The sequence below is a fragment of the Rattus norvegicus genome, chromosome 19 (assembly GCF_021556685.1).
Source record: "Rattus norvegicus strain SHRSP/BbbUtx chromosome 19, alternate assembly SHRSP_T2T, whole genome shotgun sequence".
Lineage (NCBI taxonomy): Eukaryota > Metazoa > Chordata > Mammalia > Rodentia > Muridae > Rattus > Rattus norvegicus.
The window spans coordinates 48,889,709-48,907,333 of NC_141552.1; the positions used below are offsets into that span (position 1 = coordinate 48,889,709).

Sequence of the window (17,625 nt, forward strand, 5' to 3'; positions counted from 1 at the left end):
CCTAACTTAAAAGTTGTGTGGGACAAGGGGTTACTGGGGACAGTTGGTAGACAGTTTTGTGGTAGAAACTATCTCCCCTGCCCTTACATTTCCTGGGGCTTATGAACTCGCAGATGTCTTACTCCTAAGGGGAAACAGACCCTTACTGTTCACTTTATTTAAGGTCTGAAAAGTCACTACCTGAGTGGTGAAGTTGACTTTCTTGTCCCATTCATTATCCAGAATTCATGAGAATGGGCTAGGACCTGGGTTGGATCTCCGGAGACAGGATTTTAGGCAACTCAGTGCTCTTCCTCAGTCTTGTGAAATTTCCCCACTAGCCGGGAGAAAGCAGCCTGTGGAGGCTTCCTCTGATAGGCACTAGGTCTTCCAGAGCTCGGAACCTTTCTTCTGCAGTTGTAGGTTCCGGGAGCTAAGGTCAGTGGGACCGGAAGTGGAGGCGGTTGGTGGGGTTGGCAGGGCTCACGGACGCAGTCCGGGCGGCGGTTTGGGGATTGCGGGTAGGTTTTGTGTAGTGCTCTGTCGTCTCCTGCTCTCTAACGGGGTCGTGGCTGGGCGAAATTGGACACTTTTTGGAGGTAGAGGAACTAACGTCCGGCGAGCAGGACTCTCGTGGCTGGGCCCATGGCCTCCTGCGCGAGCATCGACATTGAGGACGCCACGCAGCATCTGCGGGACATCCTCAAACTGGACCGGCCCGCCGGAGGTGAGCCGGGATGGGGTGGTTAGGCTCTTAGCGAAGTGGCGGACGTATGGCGTGGATCTGAACCGTTTTCGGGTGCCGCAGGTTCCTTTAGCCAGATTCAGGATCCTCCCGTTTGATTGCGGAGGACAGGAATTGGAGTCATGGATGGTCCCTGGTTATATCCAGAGAATGGCGCAGACCCCTGGGTGTTACCATCCTATGTCAGACCGTTCTGCCTTGTTCTTAAATGTTTTGGCTGAAGGTAAGGCCCCTCCTCGGAATCCACCCAATCCATCTGGTATCCTTGCCTCCAAACTGCTGTGTTTTGAGTACTGGCCGGCTGTCCCTCCTCGCCATGGTTCAGAGGCCTGGTGCAGGGTCGGTTTAGCGAGTTCTAGGCCTAGAATTAAGTGATATGCTGTTGATCCTCTGTGCCCACCTTGCAACTTGGCTTTCCCCGAAAAGTGTATACTCCCGGCCTGATGTTTCTCTGAAACCGATTTTCTGACAAAAGGTGGATAACCCCAATTCATGTTTCTACTGGATTGAAGGCAGATCACAGACTGGCTCTGATTAGATTAGGTTCCAAACGTCTGCAAGCCCATATGTTCCCACTTCATCCGAGTTTTACTTGGGCTTCTAGTATCCTTGGGGCTACTCTTGCCAGATGAGAGTTCCCAGGACAGATAAGAGCCAACAGCATTGTAATATGTTATTGTAAAAGAGGATTGTTGGGGTACTGTGATGGGAATGGGAAAATAGGGTGAGGGAGATACAGAACTGGTTTGAGAGGAGACTGTTAAGGCCAGGTCGGATACTATAGACAGGAGATTGAATGCCAGGAAAGATATTCGAAGTACTTATGTAGAGGACACATAGTACAAAAAAGGAAATAGTATGTATGAAAACTAGGTGTTCCAGTGTGATTCAGAGATGTTTGAAGGTTGTGGTAGTTGACTGGTGATTATGATGTACATATTGAGAACTGATTCTTTTCTCACGCCTTTTTGCCTGCTGGTGGGACCCAGACTGCTAAGGCAGGCACTAGTACTCTCCAGTAGGTTTAGCTGACAAATACACAGATAATCCATTTGCTGTCTGAGGCTCCTGGACCTTGTGCTTTCAGTGTGTGTTTCCTTTACTCATGAGGTGGTTAGTGCCTCTGATACCCACCATCAGCTGAGCAGACTGTACTATATACAGATTTTGTTGTGCCTGGCATGGTTAACGGTATAACTTAGGCCTGTCTATCCTCACAGTAGATTGCTAGGAAGGGAGAGTAGCCAGCTTATCCCTGAGCAGCTAGAGTGGTTCCAGTCCTAGTGAGAGATAAAGGTAAATCCTTTGTTTAGTGATTGGCACTTGATTTTTTGTTGTTGTTGGTTTGGGGTTTTTGAGATAGGGTTTCTCTGCTTAGCCCCAGCTGTCCTGGAACTTGCTCTGTGTAGACCAAACTGGCCTCTCTGAGAGGCCACTCAGAGATCCACCTGCCTCTCTGTCTCCAGAGAGCTGGAATCAAAGGTGTTTGCCTTTACTGTCCAGCTGGTGGTTTTCTTTTCAAGTAGCTTTTGCTTGTCTCTTCCTTGAAGGACTTATCAGACCGAAGACTGTTTTATGACTGAAAACTTGTTTTTTTCCTGCTGAAGTACCTTCTTCCTAGCTCAGAGTTTGGGAAGTGTGTCTGAATTAATGAGTTTTTGAAACATAGCCAGAAGCCAGGCATAGTGGCATTCACTATAGTCCCAGCACTTGGGAGGCAGAGGCAGAGGCAGGAGAATTGTCAGCTACCTCGGGCTCTATGTTGAAGCCCAATTTCAATAAATAAGAAAATAAATAACTACATAAATGGAGACATAGCTTAGTGGTAGAGCAGTTGTCTAGCATGTGCAAAGAAAGCCCTGAGTTTCATCCCTAGTCCTACCTCCTCTCCCCAAACAACAGAAACCCACCTAGCATGCAAGGGATGTCCAGGACTCAATCCTCAGCATTAAGGAGTGGGACCAGCTATTTCAAACATCTAAAATAATGTCATTCCTAATTCCACATCCTACCACATGCCCATAGCTTCTCTCCTCTTTCTTTGTCTAGTTCCCCATGTGCCTTTCTTTCTGAGTTTAACCTGCCCAAGTTGACTTGTTAACTAATTCAGTGTGTCAGACCCCTCCTTTCTTTGTATTAGGAACCGTTCTCCACAAACTCCTACTGTGTTTGAATTCTGGTATCTCGCACAGACTCTCAGCTGTTCTGTATGCTGCCTTGTAACAGTCAGTCCACTGGCTGCAGCTGAATGTATAAAACGTAAAACCCTTGTAGAGCCAAGTGTGCTAGCATGTACTTGTAATTCCAACACTTAGGAGGCATAAGCAAAAAGTCCTCAACTTCAAAGCCATCTGACTACACAGGAAGACCCTGTCTCAAAAAAGAGAGGGAGTGGCGAGCCTCTTTGGCTCTCATTGCACAGAAAGAGAGGCTAAACAACCTAGCCTCATCCCAGAGGCATTGTCAACCTCTACCCTTACCATGTTTTGTTTCTGGGTTGTTTGGTTTTTTTGTTTTGTTGTAGATTTACTTATTCTATTGTTTGTGTGTTTTGCCTGCATATATGTATGTGTACTACATGTGGGCTTGGGGCCTGAGGAGATCAGAAGAAGGTACCACGTCCCTTGGAATTGGAATTAAAGATTGATGTGAACCACCATGTGGGTGCTGAGAGCAGCAATTGCTGCTTAAACACTGCCATTTCTCTGACTTCTTTCTGTTTTGTTTTGGGACAGGATTTTATATGTAGTCTAGACTGGCCTGAATTTCATACATAAGCCTAGCATCTCCCTGAACTCACAGTCTTTCTGTCTCATCCTCTCAAATGATGAGGTGCCACAACACCCAGCATTTCCCATGTGTGTGTTGTAGATATAATTTGCTATGATATCTTGATTGTCCTCATACCCTCCTTCAAATCAAGTTTGTTTGCTGTTCTTAGCCCAAATATTAACTGGCCTAGTTTTGTTTTTTGATGCTAAAGATCAAACCAAGGGCCTCACATATACTAAATAAGCAGGCAACATGCCACCACTGAGCTGTGGTTCTGGCTCCAAGGTCTTGCTGGTTTGTAACCTTCCCACAGGTAGATGAGTCTCATACTCATCCCTGGTCCTGCTATATAACCACACTTACAGAATGAAGAATGAACAAAGGGCCCTCCTCCCTACTGGACATAACAAATGCTCCTGAGTGCTTTGTGGTTTAGAGTTGTAGAAGAAGCTCATGGCAGGCAAAGCAACCTTTTCACAGTGTTGTTTTCTTTTCCTAGGCTCCAATGTCGAAAGCCAAAGGCCATCCAGTGCCTACAATGGAGACCTCAATGGGCTCCTGGTCCCAGATCCGCTCAGTTCAGGAGATGGTAACTCGACAAGCAAACCTGGTATACGGACCATGCCACCCATTAATCTGCAGGAAAAGCAGGTCATGTGAGTACCTGAGAAATAGTAATGATGATAATGATATCTTTGCGGATTTCACTTAGCTATAGAGATAAGATTAAGGTCAAATGGGCAAGCAGCCTTTGCTTCCTCTCTTCTGGATGATCTGGGGCACAGCACTATACCTCACTAAATATATACTAAGAAAAGATATGAGGACAGGCTAAAGACTTGGCCTGGATGCCTAGTGTAGAATGGGATTAACCTCATTTGCCAGAAGGGAGGTGAGCAAGGGGAACTGTATATGGAAACCAGGCAGAACTGGGAAGCTGGGACTAGACATCTTCATCAGGTCACTATGACCTTAGCACCCTCTACTGAGCCTTTTGAGGAACAAGGGACTTACTTGGTTTATGGACCTCTTCCAGTTGCCTCTCTGGAGATGACAGCTCCACGTGCATTGGGATTTTGGCCAAGGAGGTAGAAATTGTGGCCAGCAGTGATTCTAGCATTTCCAGCAAGGCGCGAGGGAGCAACAAGGTGAGTACCAGGATTTTGTGGCATATGTACTATATAGTAGCACACTCAGCGTCTCTCTTCTCTCATGCATGCTGGCAATTCCTATGGGAACCACTTTGATAAAGAGTCTACCTTATTTTCAGAAAATCAGTGTTGACTCCCAAACCTCTGAGGAAGTCTGTTCTGGGAGATGTCAGTGGGTGTTAGGTTTGTACCTGTGGACCTGTCCTGCCCTTGGGATTGTTAACTACTCCAGCCCTCAGCTTCTTCAGCTTCCTTACTCTGAACCCTCAGGTGAAAATCCAGCCTGTAGCCAAGTATGACTGGGAGCAGAAATACTACTATGGCAACCTGATTGCAGTGTCTAACTCCTTCTTGGCATACGCCATCAGGGGTAAGTAAGAACATGGAGCAAGAAGGAAGTGTCTGCTACAAACCCCAGAGATGCAGATGTACTCAGATGCTAGCGTACAGTAGAGGTTTGTCCCAGGGCTGAGGGAGCTGGTCAGGAAAACCAGACTCAGGACTGTGGTGATAGTAAGTGGCAAGCAAGGACGGGGCACTCGTTCACAATCCTCTGCTTTTCTGCTTCCAGCTGCCAACAATGGCTCAGCCATGGTCCGAGTGATCAGTGTGAGCACTTCGGAGCGGACCCTGCTCAAGGGCTTCACAGGCAGTGTGGCTGACCTTGCATTTGCACACCTCAACTCTCCACAGCTTGCCTGCCTGGACGAGGCCGGCGATCTCTTTGTGTGGCGACTGGCTCTGGTTAAGGGCAAAATTCAGTATCCATTCCCAGGCAAGGGGGCTGAAAAAGCAGAGCTGGGCCTAGGGCTGGGGCTGCTGAGGGTTACATCATCATCTACCTATGTAGCCTTAACTCTCTACTCAGAGAAGAGATCTTAGTCCATATCCGGCAACCAGAGGGCACACCACTGAACCACTTCCGAAGGATCATCTGGTGCCCTTTCATCCCTGAGGAAAGCGAGGACTGTTGTGAGGAGAGTAGCCCAACGGTGGCCCTGCTGCATGAAGACCGGGTGAGAGGACTGGCTATGGTGAAGGAAGGATCAGAACTGCCATACTGGGCACATGGACTAAATACCTCCCTATACCCCTAGGCTGAGGTGTGGGACTTGGATATGCTTCGCTCCAGCCACAGCACATGGCCTGTGGATGTCAGCCAAATCAAGCAGGGCTTTATCGTGGTAAAAGGCCATAGCACGGTAGGTCTACAACATATCGCCTCCCTGCCTTTCCCTATTCCCACAGCTGCCCCAGGGGCTTTACCAGTGTGTTCCCTTGGGGATGTTGAAGACAACCTGGCTCTCACTTGGACAATTGATTCCTAATCTAGCTGTGCCCTGCAAGTCTGGTTTTCTCTTTAGCACCTACCCGCTTCATTCAGTCACACAGAAATGAGGCCGCTGTTGGTTGGCCCTGTTCACTACTATCGTCATTGAGGTAGGGCTCGTTCTTACCCCTGGTCAGGAGGCAAAGCAAAGCTTTTTGGGTTCTTTGCAGTGCCTAAGTGAAGGAGCCCTTTCCCCTGATGGGACTGTGCTGGCCACCGCAAGCCATGATGGCTTTGTCAAGTTCTGGCAGATCTATATTGAAGGTCAGGATGAGCCAAGGTAAGGCAAGACTTGAAAGACACTAGTGTCTGCCCTATTTAGAAAGAGGGACAGATCATTCACTCAGACTGTTCACCTGTCTGCCTGCAGGTGTCTGCATGAATGGAAACCTCATGATGGGCGGCCTCTTTCTTGCCTCCTGTTCTGTGATAACCATAAGAAACAGGATCCTGAGTGAGTGAGTGGAGAGGCAAGTAGGTGGGCTTTTCTGTGGGCTTCTAGCTGGTAACCAGTCAGTGCCTTGGTGATTCTCAGGGTCCCATTCTGGAGGTTCCTCATTACTGGCGCTGACCAGAATCGAGAGCTGAAGATGTGGTGCACAGTGTCCTGGACCTGCCTGCAAACCATTCGGTAAACTAGAGTGAGGGAGATAGGCCAGGGACGTAGTCCTTTGAATTCTCAGCCTTACTTGGTCTGCTTGTTGGCTCCCTAGCTTCTCCCCAGATATCTTCAGTTCAGTGAGTGTGCCTCCCAGTCTCAAAGTTTGCTTGGACCTCTCAGCAGAATATTTGATTCTTAGTGATGTGCAACGAAAGGTAGGCTGCTGTGGTGGTACATTGGAAAGAGCTGGTGTTGCTGGGAAGGGCAGGGCTATGTGATGTAGTCACAGCCCTTACAGCCTCAGTTGAGTTAGCAGTGTGTTACTCATGCAGGTCCTCTATGTGATGGAGCTGCTGCAGAACCAGGACGAGGGCCGTGCTTGCTTCAGTTCCATCTCTGAGTTCCTGCTCACCCACCCTGTGCTGAGCTTTGGCATCCAGGTTGTGAGTCGCTGCCGGCTGCGGCACACTGAGGTGCTGCCTGCTGAGGAGGAGAGTGACAGTCTGGGGACTGGTGAGGTGCCCTGGGGTAAGGGCTATATGTTGGTATGTGGGAAGTGTCCATGCACAGAGCAGGCCAATGCCTTAATGATCCACACTGTCCTTTCAGAGAGTTCCCATGGAGCTGGTACCTTGGAATCTGCAGCTGGTGTGCTTATCAAGCTCTTTTGTGTGCACACTAAGTGAGTGTGTCAGGGAGGCCTGCCATGTCCTGCCTATGTCCCCCTACCCTACTGGCCCTGGCCTTTTGAGTATTCTCTTCTCCCCTTTGTTCTTTAGGGCACTCCAAGATGTGCAGATCCGCTTCCAGCCACAGCTGAACCCTGATGTGGTGGCCCCACTCTCTACCCACACTGCTCATGAGGACTTCAGTGAGTAAGGGAACAGAAGGGAGACTGGTTCCACTGATGTGGCCTTGAGATCTGACTTAGCAGCTTTTCCAACAGCATTTGGAGAGTCTCGACCTGAACTAGGCTCTGAGGGGCTAGCTTCAGCTCCTCATGGTTCCCAGCCTGACCTCCGACGCATTGTGGAGCTGCCTGCACCTGCAGACTTCCTCAGTCTGAGCAGTGAGACCAAGCCTAAGTTGATGACACCTGATGCTTTCATGACACCTACCGCCTCCCTGCAGCAGGTACTTACTTCCTTCGTGGAGAGAGGTCTGGTAATGTCCCATTAGCTAACCTTAGCACTCATTTTCTGGCTCTTCCCAGATCTCTGCATCCCCTAGTAGTAGCAGCAGCAGTAGCAGCAGCAGCAGTAGCAGCAGCAGCAGTAGCAGCAGCAGCTCTCTAACAGCTGTGTCTGCTGTGAGCAGCTCCTCAGCCATGGACCCCTCCTTGCCCAGGTAAAATAAAAATCAGAATTGGGTCTTGTGCCCAACTGTGACGAATTACAGTTGCTAATGCCGTGCCTTTCTGCCAGTAGGCCACCCGAGGAACTGACCTTGAGCCCCAAACTGCAGCTAGATGGCAGCCTGACTATAAGCAGCAGCAGCAGCCTGCAGGCAAGCCCTCGGAGCCTTCTTCCGGGCCTGCTCCCAGGCCCAGCTGACAAACTAATTCCCAAGGGACCTGGTCAGGTAGGTGGGGGTTGGGGGATAAGGGGAGAATATGAATGCGTATAAAGTACTAGGTAGCAAGTGGTAGAGGGCAATGGAAAAGATTGGAGCACTCTATTCCTATATATTTTTCTTCTGACCCTCCTTGGCCTTGGAAGTGTTACATTTCCTCAAAGGTTAGAGCAGGCTTTCATGTTCCCAAGAGGGCATCTCGTCAGCCTCCAATCCCCACCTCTTGTGAACTGTGGCCCTGCTTTCCACTTGCATCTCCCTTTTCTGTTAGATGATGTCTAACCACTACAGATGCCAGTGCCTTATTTTTGTGCCCCTGAGCCCTTAGCACTTAAGCCTCTATCTTTGGCTCTTCTCAGGTATCTTCTGGTACTTCTGCACTATCCTTGGATTTGCAGGAAGTGGAACCATTAGGGCTACCCCAGGCCTCCCCAAGTCGCACACGTTCTCCTGATGTGATCTCCTCAGCATCCACTGCCCTGTCCCAGGACATCCCTGAAATTGCATCTGAGGCCCTGTCCCGTGGCTTTGGCTCCTCTGTACCTGAGGGCCTCATTGAGCCAGACAGCATGGCCTCAGCTGCCTCAGCACTACACCTACTGTCTCCTCGGCCCAGGCAAGGCCCTGAGCTTAGTTCTCAGCTTGGTCTAGATGGAGGCCCTGGGGATGGGGATAGGCATAGTACCCCTTCCCTACTGGAAGCAGCCTTGACCCAGGAAGTTGCAACCTCTGACAGTCAAGTCTGGCCTACAGCACCTGACATTACTCGTGAGACCTGTAGCACACTAACAGAAAGGTAAGAAGATTAGAAGGGGGAAATATGCCTGGGCGGGCGGGCAGGGCGTCTATATTAGGACTGTCCACTACTGAGTCCATGTGTTTCCTTAGCCCCAGGAATGGCCTCCAGGAAAAGCACAAAAGCCTGGCCTTCCACAGGCCACCTTATCACCTGCTGCAGCAACATGACAGTCAGGACACAAGTGCTGAGCAAAGGTGAGCACAATCTTGTTCCTTGCTTCTCCTCTAAGGAAGGAGAGCAGTGAATAAGGGAAAAGCAAGTGAGCAGACACTCAGCCTTCCTCCCCTTCCTTCCACAGTGACCATGACGATGAGGTTGCCAGCCTTGCCTCTGCTTCAGGAGGTTTTGGCAGCAAAATTCCTACTCCACGGCTGCCTGCCAAGGATTGGAAAACCAAGGGATCCCCTAGGACTTCACCTAAGCTCAAGAGGAAAAGCAAGAAGGATGATGGGTAGGAGAATTCTTGGACCGGGGCCAGGGGTGGTGGTCTGAGCTGCCTGTTGTGACCTGCAATGCTGTTTTGCCTATGTAGGGATTCAGCTGTGGGATCTCGGCTCACCGAGCACCAGGTATGTAAGGGAGCACCTTTCTACCCATGGGGCCCCATCCCACAAGGGTGGGAGGGACTTTGAGCTACTTTTTTTGGTGGGTGGAGATGTGTAAGGTGTCAGTGCTTCTGGCAGGTGGTAGAGCCCCCTGAAGACTGGCCAGCACTAATTTGGCAGCAGCAAAGAGAGCTGGCAGAACTATGGCACAACCAAGAAGAGCTGCTACAGCGTCTTTGTGCCCAACTTGAAGGTCTTCAGAGCACTGTCACAGACCATGTAGAACGTGCCCTGGAGACACGGCATGAGCAAGAGCGTATCCTTGGGGTAGTGGCACAGCATGGCAGTAAGGTGCAGTAGCATTCTTGCCTAGGAAAGGCATAGGTCCTGTTGTAGGCCTGTTCCTTAGCTCCACCACAGAACGGCGACTGGAGCGGGCACTGGCTGAGGGGCAGCAACGGGGTGGGCAGCTACAGGAGCAGCTGACACAGCAGCTATCCCAGGCTTTGTCTTCAGCTGTGGCTGGGCGGCTAGAGCGCAGCATAAGGGATGAAATCAAGAAAACAGTTCCTCCATGTGAGTTTTCCATGAGGTTTCTTTCCACTGGGCCAGGTGGGTGTAGGGCACTTTCAAACTGATGGTTCCATCCGCCTGTCTCTCCTAGGTGTCTCCAGAAGTCTGGAGCCTGTGGCAGGCCAACTAAGCAACTCAGTGGCTACCAAGCTTACAGCTGTGGAAGGCAGCATGAAAGAGAATATCTCTAAGCTACTCAAGTCCAAGGTGATGTAGGGTCCAGGATGGGGGAAGTGTGGCTAGACAAGCCAGATTGAACTCGGGCTTTCAACTTGACCCCTTCCTATATTTTAGAACTTAACAGATGCCATTGCCCGCGCAGCTGCAGATACGCTACAGGGACCAATGCAGGCTGCCTACCGAGAAGCCTTCCAGAGTGTGGTGCTGCCGGCTTTTGAGAAGAGTTGTCAGGCTATGTTCCAGCAAATCAATGACAGCTTCAGGCTGGGCACTCAGGAATGTGAGTGTTGTCCACCATAAGCCCAGCAGAGGAGGAGGAGCCGTACTCTGCTCTGACCCCTTCTCTGGTCCCCATTGGTCCCTTTAGATTTGCAGCAGCTGGACAGTCACATGAAGAGCCGAAAGGCACGTGAACAAGAAGCTAGGGAGCCTGTGTTGGCCCAGCTTCGGGGCCTGGTCAGCACACTGCAGAATGCCACTGAGCAGATGGCAGCCACTGTGTCTAGCAGTGTTCGGGCCGAGGTGCAACACCAGCTGCATGTGGCTGTGGGCAGGTGTGTGGGCAGAGCTCTGGGTGCGGTGGTAGGTTAGTAAGGGCTAGAACGTTCTCCCTGTCCACCTCACTGGCTCATTTCCCTTTGCAGCTTGCAGGAATCAATCTTAGCACAAGTACAACGCATTGTCAAGGGTGAAGTGAGTGTGGCACTGAAGGAGCAGCAGGCCACTGTCACTTCCAGCATCATGCAGGCTATGCGCTCAGCTGCTGGCACACCTGTCCCCTCTGCCCACCTTGACTGCCAGGCCCAACAAGCCCATATCTTGCAGTTACTGCAGCAGGGCCACCTCAATCAGGCCTTCCAGCAGGTATGACAGTGTCAGGCTTAGTAAGTGAGTAGCACTTGGCAAAGCTGTGTCCAGACAAGGTGCACACACCATTTGCCCGCTTCCCCAGCAGTCTTTGGACTGTCCATCAGGCTCGTTGATACTTTCTGGCTCTCCAATCCGTTGCCCCTTCATGTTCCTTCATGCTAGACCACTTTTCTTCTACCTTAACCCACTTTTTCTGAGGAAAACTTTGTAATCTGATTTTCTAAAGTAGCCATACAGCCCCATCAGAGTTTCTGAACATCACTTCTGGAACTCAGAATCCAACTTTGGTCTTCTGGCCATAGGCCATACACCTCAGATAAGAAAGCATTCCACCCTCGTATTAGGTATAAATTAGCATCCTGTCTTGTTCTACTCCCAGGCTCTGACTGCTGCTGATCTCAACCTGGTGCTGTATGTGTGTGAAACTGTGGACCCAGCCCAGGTTTTTGGGCAGCCGCCCTGTCCACTGTCCCAGCCCGTTCTCCTTTCCCTAATCCAGCAGCTAGCATCTGACCTTGGAACTAGAAGTGACCTCAAGCTCAGGTGAGTGGGGCAGTCAGTCAGGGACCAGAAGATGAGCCTAGAGGTAGGGATAGATAACAAACAGTTCATAGCAGACAACTCACTCTTACCTGCTCCCAGCCCTAATTTTTCTACCTATATTCTCCACCAGTTCCCATATGAGGCTTAGAAAGTTTCTTTTTCATTATTCCTCTGGGCTTTAGTGCCACCAGGGGGCACTCCTTTCTGCTGGCATCCAGCTATAGCCTGCCTTTTCCCCTATCCCCAGCTACTTGGAAGAGGCTGTGATGCACCTGGACCACAGCGATCCCATCACTCGAGACCACATGGGCTCTGTCATGGCTCAGGTGCGCCAGAAGCTCTTCCAGTTCCTGCAGGCTGATCCACACAACTCACTTGGCAAAGCTGCCCGCCGCCTCAGCCTAATGTTACACGGCCTTGTGACCCCTAGCCTCCCTTAGCCATTTAAACAGGGATGGGGTGACACTGAAGGCCAGTTGGCAGGTTTAGGTCAAGGCAGGGCCGTGTCTGCTGTTTTCCTGCTCAGGCCTTCATCTCTGGTGTTTGGAGGGAGGTAAGCAGCCGGGCACACTGGCAGTGGTCTACTGATTGTGGTAACCAGCAGGGTTAGGCTGGGCCCAGGGCAGGTATTGTGCCTTCTTGGGTCCTGCCATGCCTGAAGCATGACCCCAAGATCGTGACACCACTTGAGTTGAATTTTCCATGTTCCTTTTTACCTCTAATTTGGATCTTTTTGTTTTTGAAAAACATTGAGAAATTCAATTAAAGGCTTTTGGAATAAAAGAAAGTATGTGTGTGGTTTAGTCTGTCTCTGATGTGACTATTCTTTCCTCCCTTTGGGGAGGTATGTCTAAACCCAACCTGGGGTCCCTGGCACTCATTCTCATCTGATACACTCCCTACCCACACTTCTTCTGTCAAATTCAGGCAAAGCTCCTAGAGCCAGCTCAACATCACCTTTGCCTCCTCTCCTGGCAGTTTTACCCTCTGGGGTTCTTTCTTGCTCCTCTGCCTATTCTGGATGCTAGAGGTGGGGCTGACAGCTGGGAAGATGCTCCGCCTCCAGCTCCCATCCAATCAGAATCCCTTCCTCTGGGGGCTGGGTCCACAGGCAGCTCTCCAAGCCTCTAGCTTCTGCACTAGGCTTACAGCCAGGGATGATGTGCTACTGCTGCCACTGCCACTGGCGCCGCCGCTGTCAGCGGCTACCCTGTGCCCTGACACTGTTGCTGCTACTGCCACTCGGTGAGTGTGAGCATCCTGGGCCCAGGCTACAAACCTCAGAGGTCCTAGCCAGACTGGGTATAGGGTATGGGAGTAAAGGAGTTGGAGATCAGCTTTGAGGGCTCTAGGAAAATGTGCTAGTGGCTTCAGGAGGGAAAGTACTGTGCAAACAGCCCAGTTGTCTGGGAAGAACCTTTCAATTCTGTAGCCCCTCTTCTGGCAAAGGGAGCATGTGACCCCCTAGTAGAGCTTAGGCCATGGATCCCTGAGCGTAGAGTGACTGGCTGGCTTTGATCCCCACTCTGCCTGCTCGGCTTCAGCAGACACTGTCTTTAGAGAGGCAATGAAAGGGCCAGGTGAAGCACATGAAGACTAGGATGACTGCCTTCTGCCCATGACTTTATGCTTCTGGACCCTATACCCCTGAATCCCTGTCTTTGACCTAGAGTCTCAGGAACTAGAGAAGGAACTAAGCGCTGGGACCCAACACTCCCTTTCTGTTCCCATATCTCGCACTTCCACGTACACCACAGTCCAAATCCCACCTTGAGAGTTAAGACAAGTGATCTCCAGCTACCCTGAAGTTCCCTGGGGGCACCTCTTTCACGCTGAGTCATGTCTCCAGGGCAGTATCAGGTAAACAAGGTCCTGACAAATGGACTCTAGCTCACACTGTTAACCATTCTCCATTCCCAACCCACTCCTAATCTGTACCCCACCCAGCAGTGGCCTCTGAGGGCCCAAACCGCTGTGAGACCATATACCAAGGCTTTGCTGAATGTCTCATCCGCCTGGGGGATGGCATGGGCCGAGGAGGCGAGCTACAGACCGTCTGCAGGTACCAGCAGGTGGGAGGTAATAGGTCGGTGGGAGGCATCGACCCAATCTGTGCTTACCATTCCACCACCTCAGAGCCCCGAATCTCTTCCCAGTCCAAATCTTTGTGCTCTAACTCCCCTAACCCCATTTTGTAACAGATCCTGGAATGAATTCCACGCCTGTGCCTCTCGGGTCCTGTCAGGCTGCCCAGAGGAGGCTGCTGCAGTGTGGGAGTCACTGCAGCAAGAAGCTCGCCGTGCCCCACACCCAGATAACTTGCACATCCTCTGTGGCGCTCCTGTGAGTGTTCGGGAGCGGATTGCTGGCCCAGAGACCAACCAGGAGACACTACGGGCCACAGCTCCTGCCCTGGCTTCAGCCCCAGCCCCTGCGTTGCTCGCTGCTGCTCTGGCGCTTGCCTGCCTCCTGGGGCCTCTGGCCTAAACAGTCTGGTTGGCCAGCCAACAGTGCCCTTGCCTCCCATCACTGCATGCAGTGAGTGGCTGCCATGTGAGCTCTGCAGAATATGCACACTTTTCATTAAAGGTATTTATATTTACAACAAGTTGGTTCCTTTCTCCTGGCTGTGGCCCTCCTGGCTAAAGCAGGGACACCCCCCACCCCCCAGAAACTGATCTCAGCATGAAATGTGTGTGCCTCAGGACCTCCACAAGGGACTCAATCATCCTTACAAACATTCACTTTGTGATGGCAGCATTGAGGTTTCTTTCCATTACGCTATAGGTCCCAAGAGTATTCTGGGTCCCAAGAGCTCTGGTAGAGACCCAAGATCTGCCAGAATGCACAACCCTTCTCTGCCCTTCCCAACCTGGCGGAAATGCAGTGGTGGTGGCAGAGGACTACAGTGAGGTCCTAGGGTGAGAGTTCTCCATCTCAGACTCCTACCCTCAACTACTCCCCCCCCTGGTGGTCAGGGAAGGCCTTTCTTAGGTTCCTTTCAGCTTCCTGATGTGTCATCTGCTTTTTCCTCTACTAAACTATCACTTCAGCCTTCAATACATGCCCTCACACTCAGTGCTCAGTCTTCTGAGGTCTGGACTGTCCACCTAGACGCCTATCCAGAAGTCCCTGTAAGCTGAGGTCATAAAGAGGGTGCTCCGGCTTCTGCTCTGCACAGGTTTGCTCTCTGGGGTTTGCAGTGAAGAAATGATATGATTCAAGAAGGTATTGTGGGAGCAACCATGTGAAAGATTGTGTGGTGTGGAGCAGGAAAAACAAAGGTTAACACTCTGTCTTCTTTTTCTCCTCCTCCTCTTCTTCCTCCTCCTCTTTTTAAGATAGGGTCTTTGGGGCTGGAGAGATGGCTCAGTGGTTAAGAGCACCGACTGCTCTTCCAGAGGTCCCAAATTCAATTCCCAGCAACCACATGGTGGCTCGTAACCATCTGTAATGAGATCTGATGCCCTCTTCTGGTGCATCTGAAGACAGCTCCAGTGTACTTAGTATAAATAAAATAAATAAATCTTAAAAGAAAAGATAGGGACTTCCTATGTAGCTCTGGCTAGCCTAGAACAGGCTGACCTCAAACTTGGAGTGATCCTCCCGCCTCCTCTTCATAGGTGCGAGAACTACAAATATATGCTGCCATCCCTAGCCTTAAAAATTAGGACTTTTTGGGGCTGGAGAGATGGCTCAGGGGTTAAGAGCACTGATTGCTCTTCCAGAGGTCCTGAGTTCAATTCCCAGCAACCACATGGTGGCTCACAACCATCTGTAAAGAGATCTGATGCCCTCTTCTGGTGTGGTGTGTCTGAAGACAGTGACTTTGTGTACTCAGATACGTGAAATAAATAAATAAATCTTTAAAAAAAAAATTAGGACTTTTGGGCTGGGGATTTGGCTCAGTGGCAGAGCGCTTGCCTAGGAAGCACGAGGCCCTGGGTTCGGTCCCCAGCTCCGAGAAAAAGAACCAAAAAAAAAAAAAAAAATTAGGACTTTTGTAGACATTGTAATGGCCTCCTCATGGGCTTCTACTCTTGGCTCCCTCTACTTTCTGAGTTGAGAAACTGATGCTTGTGTTAAGCTCCTTCCCTCTTACCTACAAGGTCTGGCCAGCATAAGCCATTTCCTGCAGAACCAGCATTGCCTACCCAGTCCTTGAGGATGGGACCTCTCAGAGAAGTGAGGTAGCACATGGGAGGTGGTAGCACATATGGAGGGCAGCCTTATCAGTGGTTCAGAATAGCTGGGAGCTCGCCCAGCATGCTTGCCACACAAGCATAAAGACCTCAGTTTGGCCCCCAGGACCTATGTAAAACAGAATGGTGGCATGCACTTGTAGTCCCAACCCTGGGAAGGCAGAAACAACTGGATCTCTGGGACTTCCTGGACAGCCAGCCTAGCCTAATCAGTAAGCTCCAGGCCACTGAGAAAGAGAGCCTATCTCAAAAAGCAAGGTAGATAGCACTTGAGGAATGATGCCCAAAGTTGACATTGGTACACACACTCCCACTCATACATATTCACACACACACACACACACACACACACACACACACACACACACACACACACAGAGCAGGCCAATGAGATGGCTCAGTACTCAGCGAGTAAATATACGTGCCATTAAATCTTATATAGGAGACATATGACTCCAAGTTATCCTCTCACCTCCCCATAGGAATTCTTATATGCATGCACATGTGCTCATACATAAAGAAATAATAAAAATTAAAAATTGTCATAAAAATGTGGCACCAGAAATCTGTGCTGATATGGAGAGGGGTTTATAAGAGGCTGTTTAGCCGTCAGCTGGGAAAAAGCTTGGCAGGCCAGGTATGTAACCTTCATGCTAGGAGGCTGTTTACATACATGCACAGACAAGACAGAACAGGTGTGATGAAATCTGCTTGGACTCTGAGGTGACAGGTGTCTCTATAGACCTCCACTTAAGTATGCAGAAGGAACACTACTTCCCTCAGTTTCTTTTTTTTCTTTTTTTTGGAGCTGAGGACCGAACCCAGGGCCTTGTGCTTGCTAGGCAAGCGCTCTGCCACTGAGCTAAATCCCCAACCCCTTCCCTCAGTTTCTTAAACACTTCCCACCATGGCTGACTCAGATCCTCCCATGAGCCACTGTTCTCTCTACCCTGACTCACTCTACCCTTGTCCCTTTATTTCACTGATCTAGATATTTTTCAAATTTGTATTTGGATGTATTTATTTTATATGCATGACTTTTGCCTGCATTTATTTATGAACACCACATGCCTGATGCCCTCAGGGCTCAGAGGAGGATGCCACATCTCCTGGAATCGAAGTTATAGAAGTTTGTGAGCTACCACATGGATGCTGGGGTTCTCTAAGAGCAACAAGTGCTCTTAACCTCTGAACCATCTCTCCAGCAAACCCCCCAACCCCCACTTTTTAACCCCTTCTCTTCAAAAACACCAGAAGAGGGCATTGGATCCCATTACAGATGGTTGCAAGCCACCATGTGGTTGCTGGGAATTGAACTCAGGACCTCTGGAAGAGCAGTTAGTGCTCTTAATTTCTGAGCCATCTCTCCAGCCTCCAACCCCCAGCCCTTCATTGACCCAGACTTTTATCTCCACTTCTACCAACCAGTAGTTGCTCACAACATATTTTTTTTTCTTTTCTTTTTTTTGGAGCTGGGGATTGAACACATCACCACATATTTCTAAAGGAGACATTTCAGAGAAAAACAAAATCCTGAATCTGCTGCCTTTGGCCACCAGAAACTTGTTAAAAGAATGATGGAGGGGTTGGGGATTTAGCTCAGTGGTAGAGCGCTTGCCTAGCAAGCGCAAGGCCCTGGGTTCAGTCCCCAGCTCCGAAAAAAAAAAAAAAAAGAATGATGGCGTTTCCATTCTTTGAGTTGTATATTTTTTTGGGGGGGTCTCACTTGGTAGTCCTGTGACCAAGCCAGCTCAGTCAGTCAA

At 50.1% G+C, this 17,625-nt stretch overlaps 2 protein-coding genes across 2 annotated transcripts; both read left to right on the forward strand.

Moving 5' to 3' along the window:
- The first annotated feature begins 450 nt into the window (after positions 1 to 450).
- On the forward strand, positions 451 to 12,443 carry Edc4 (enhancer of mRNA decapping 4). Its single transcript, NM_001033068.3, has 29 exons — positions 451 to 706; positions 3,996 to 4,152; positions 4,533 to 4,644; positions 4,918 to 5,017; positions 5,219 to 5,408; positions 5,516 to 5,663; positions 5,745 to 5,849; positions 6,148 to 6,257; positions 6,348 to 6,431; positions 6,513 to 6,608; positions 6,691 to 6,793; positions 6,911 to 7,091; positions 7,188 to 7,260; positions 7,358 to 7,449; positions 7,525 to 7,712; positions 7,792 to 7,925; positions 8,003 to 8,159; positions 8,510 to 8,946; positions 9,039 to 9,143; positions 9,248 to 9,400; positions 9,482 to 9,518; positions 9,633 to 9,810; positions 9,915 to 10,070; positions 10,159 to 10,274; positions 10,362 to 10,527; positions 10,615 to 10,801; positions 10,892 to 11,111; positions 11,497 to 11,660; positions 11,908 to 12,443. The coding sequence occupies exons 1-29, from the start codon at positions 625 to 627 to the stop codon at positions 12,098 to 12,100; spliced, it is 4,224 nt and encodes a 1,407-aa protein (NP_001028240.3). The 5' UTR covers positions 451 to 624; the 3' UTR covers positions 12,101 to 12,443.
- Positions 12,444 to 12,807: 364 nt separating this feature from the next.
- On the forward strand, positions 12,808 to 14,268 carry Nrn1l (neuritin 1-like). Its single transcript, NM_001135006.1, has 3 exons — positions 12,808 to 12,905; positions 13,608 to 13,722; positions 13,862 to 14,268. The coding sequence occupies exons 1-3, from the start codon at positions 12,818 to 12,820 to the stop codon at positions 14,145 to 14,147; spliced, it is 489 nt and encodes a 162-aa protein (NP_001128478.1). The 5' UTR covers positions 12,808 to 12,817; the 3' UTR covers positions 14,148 to 14,268.
- Positions 14,269 to 17,625: the final 3,357 nt, after the last annotated feature.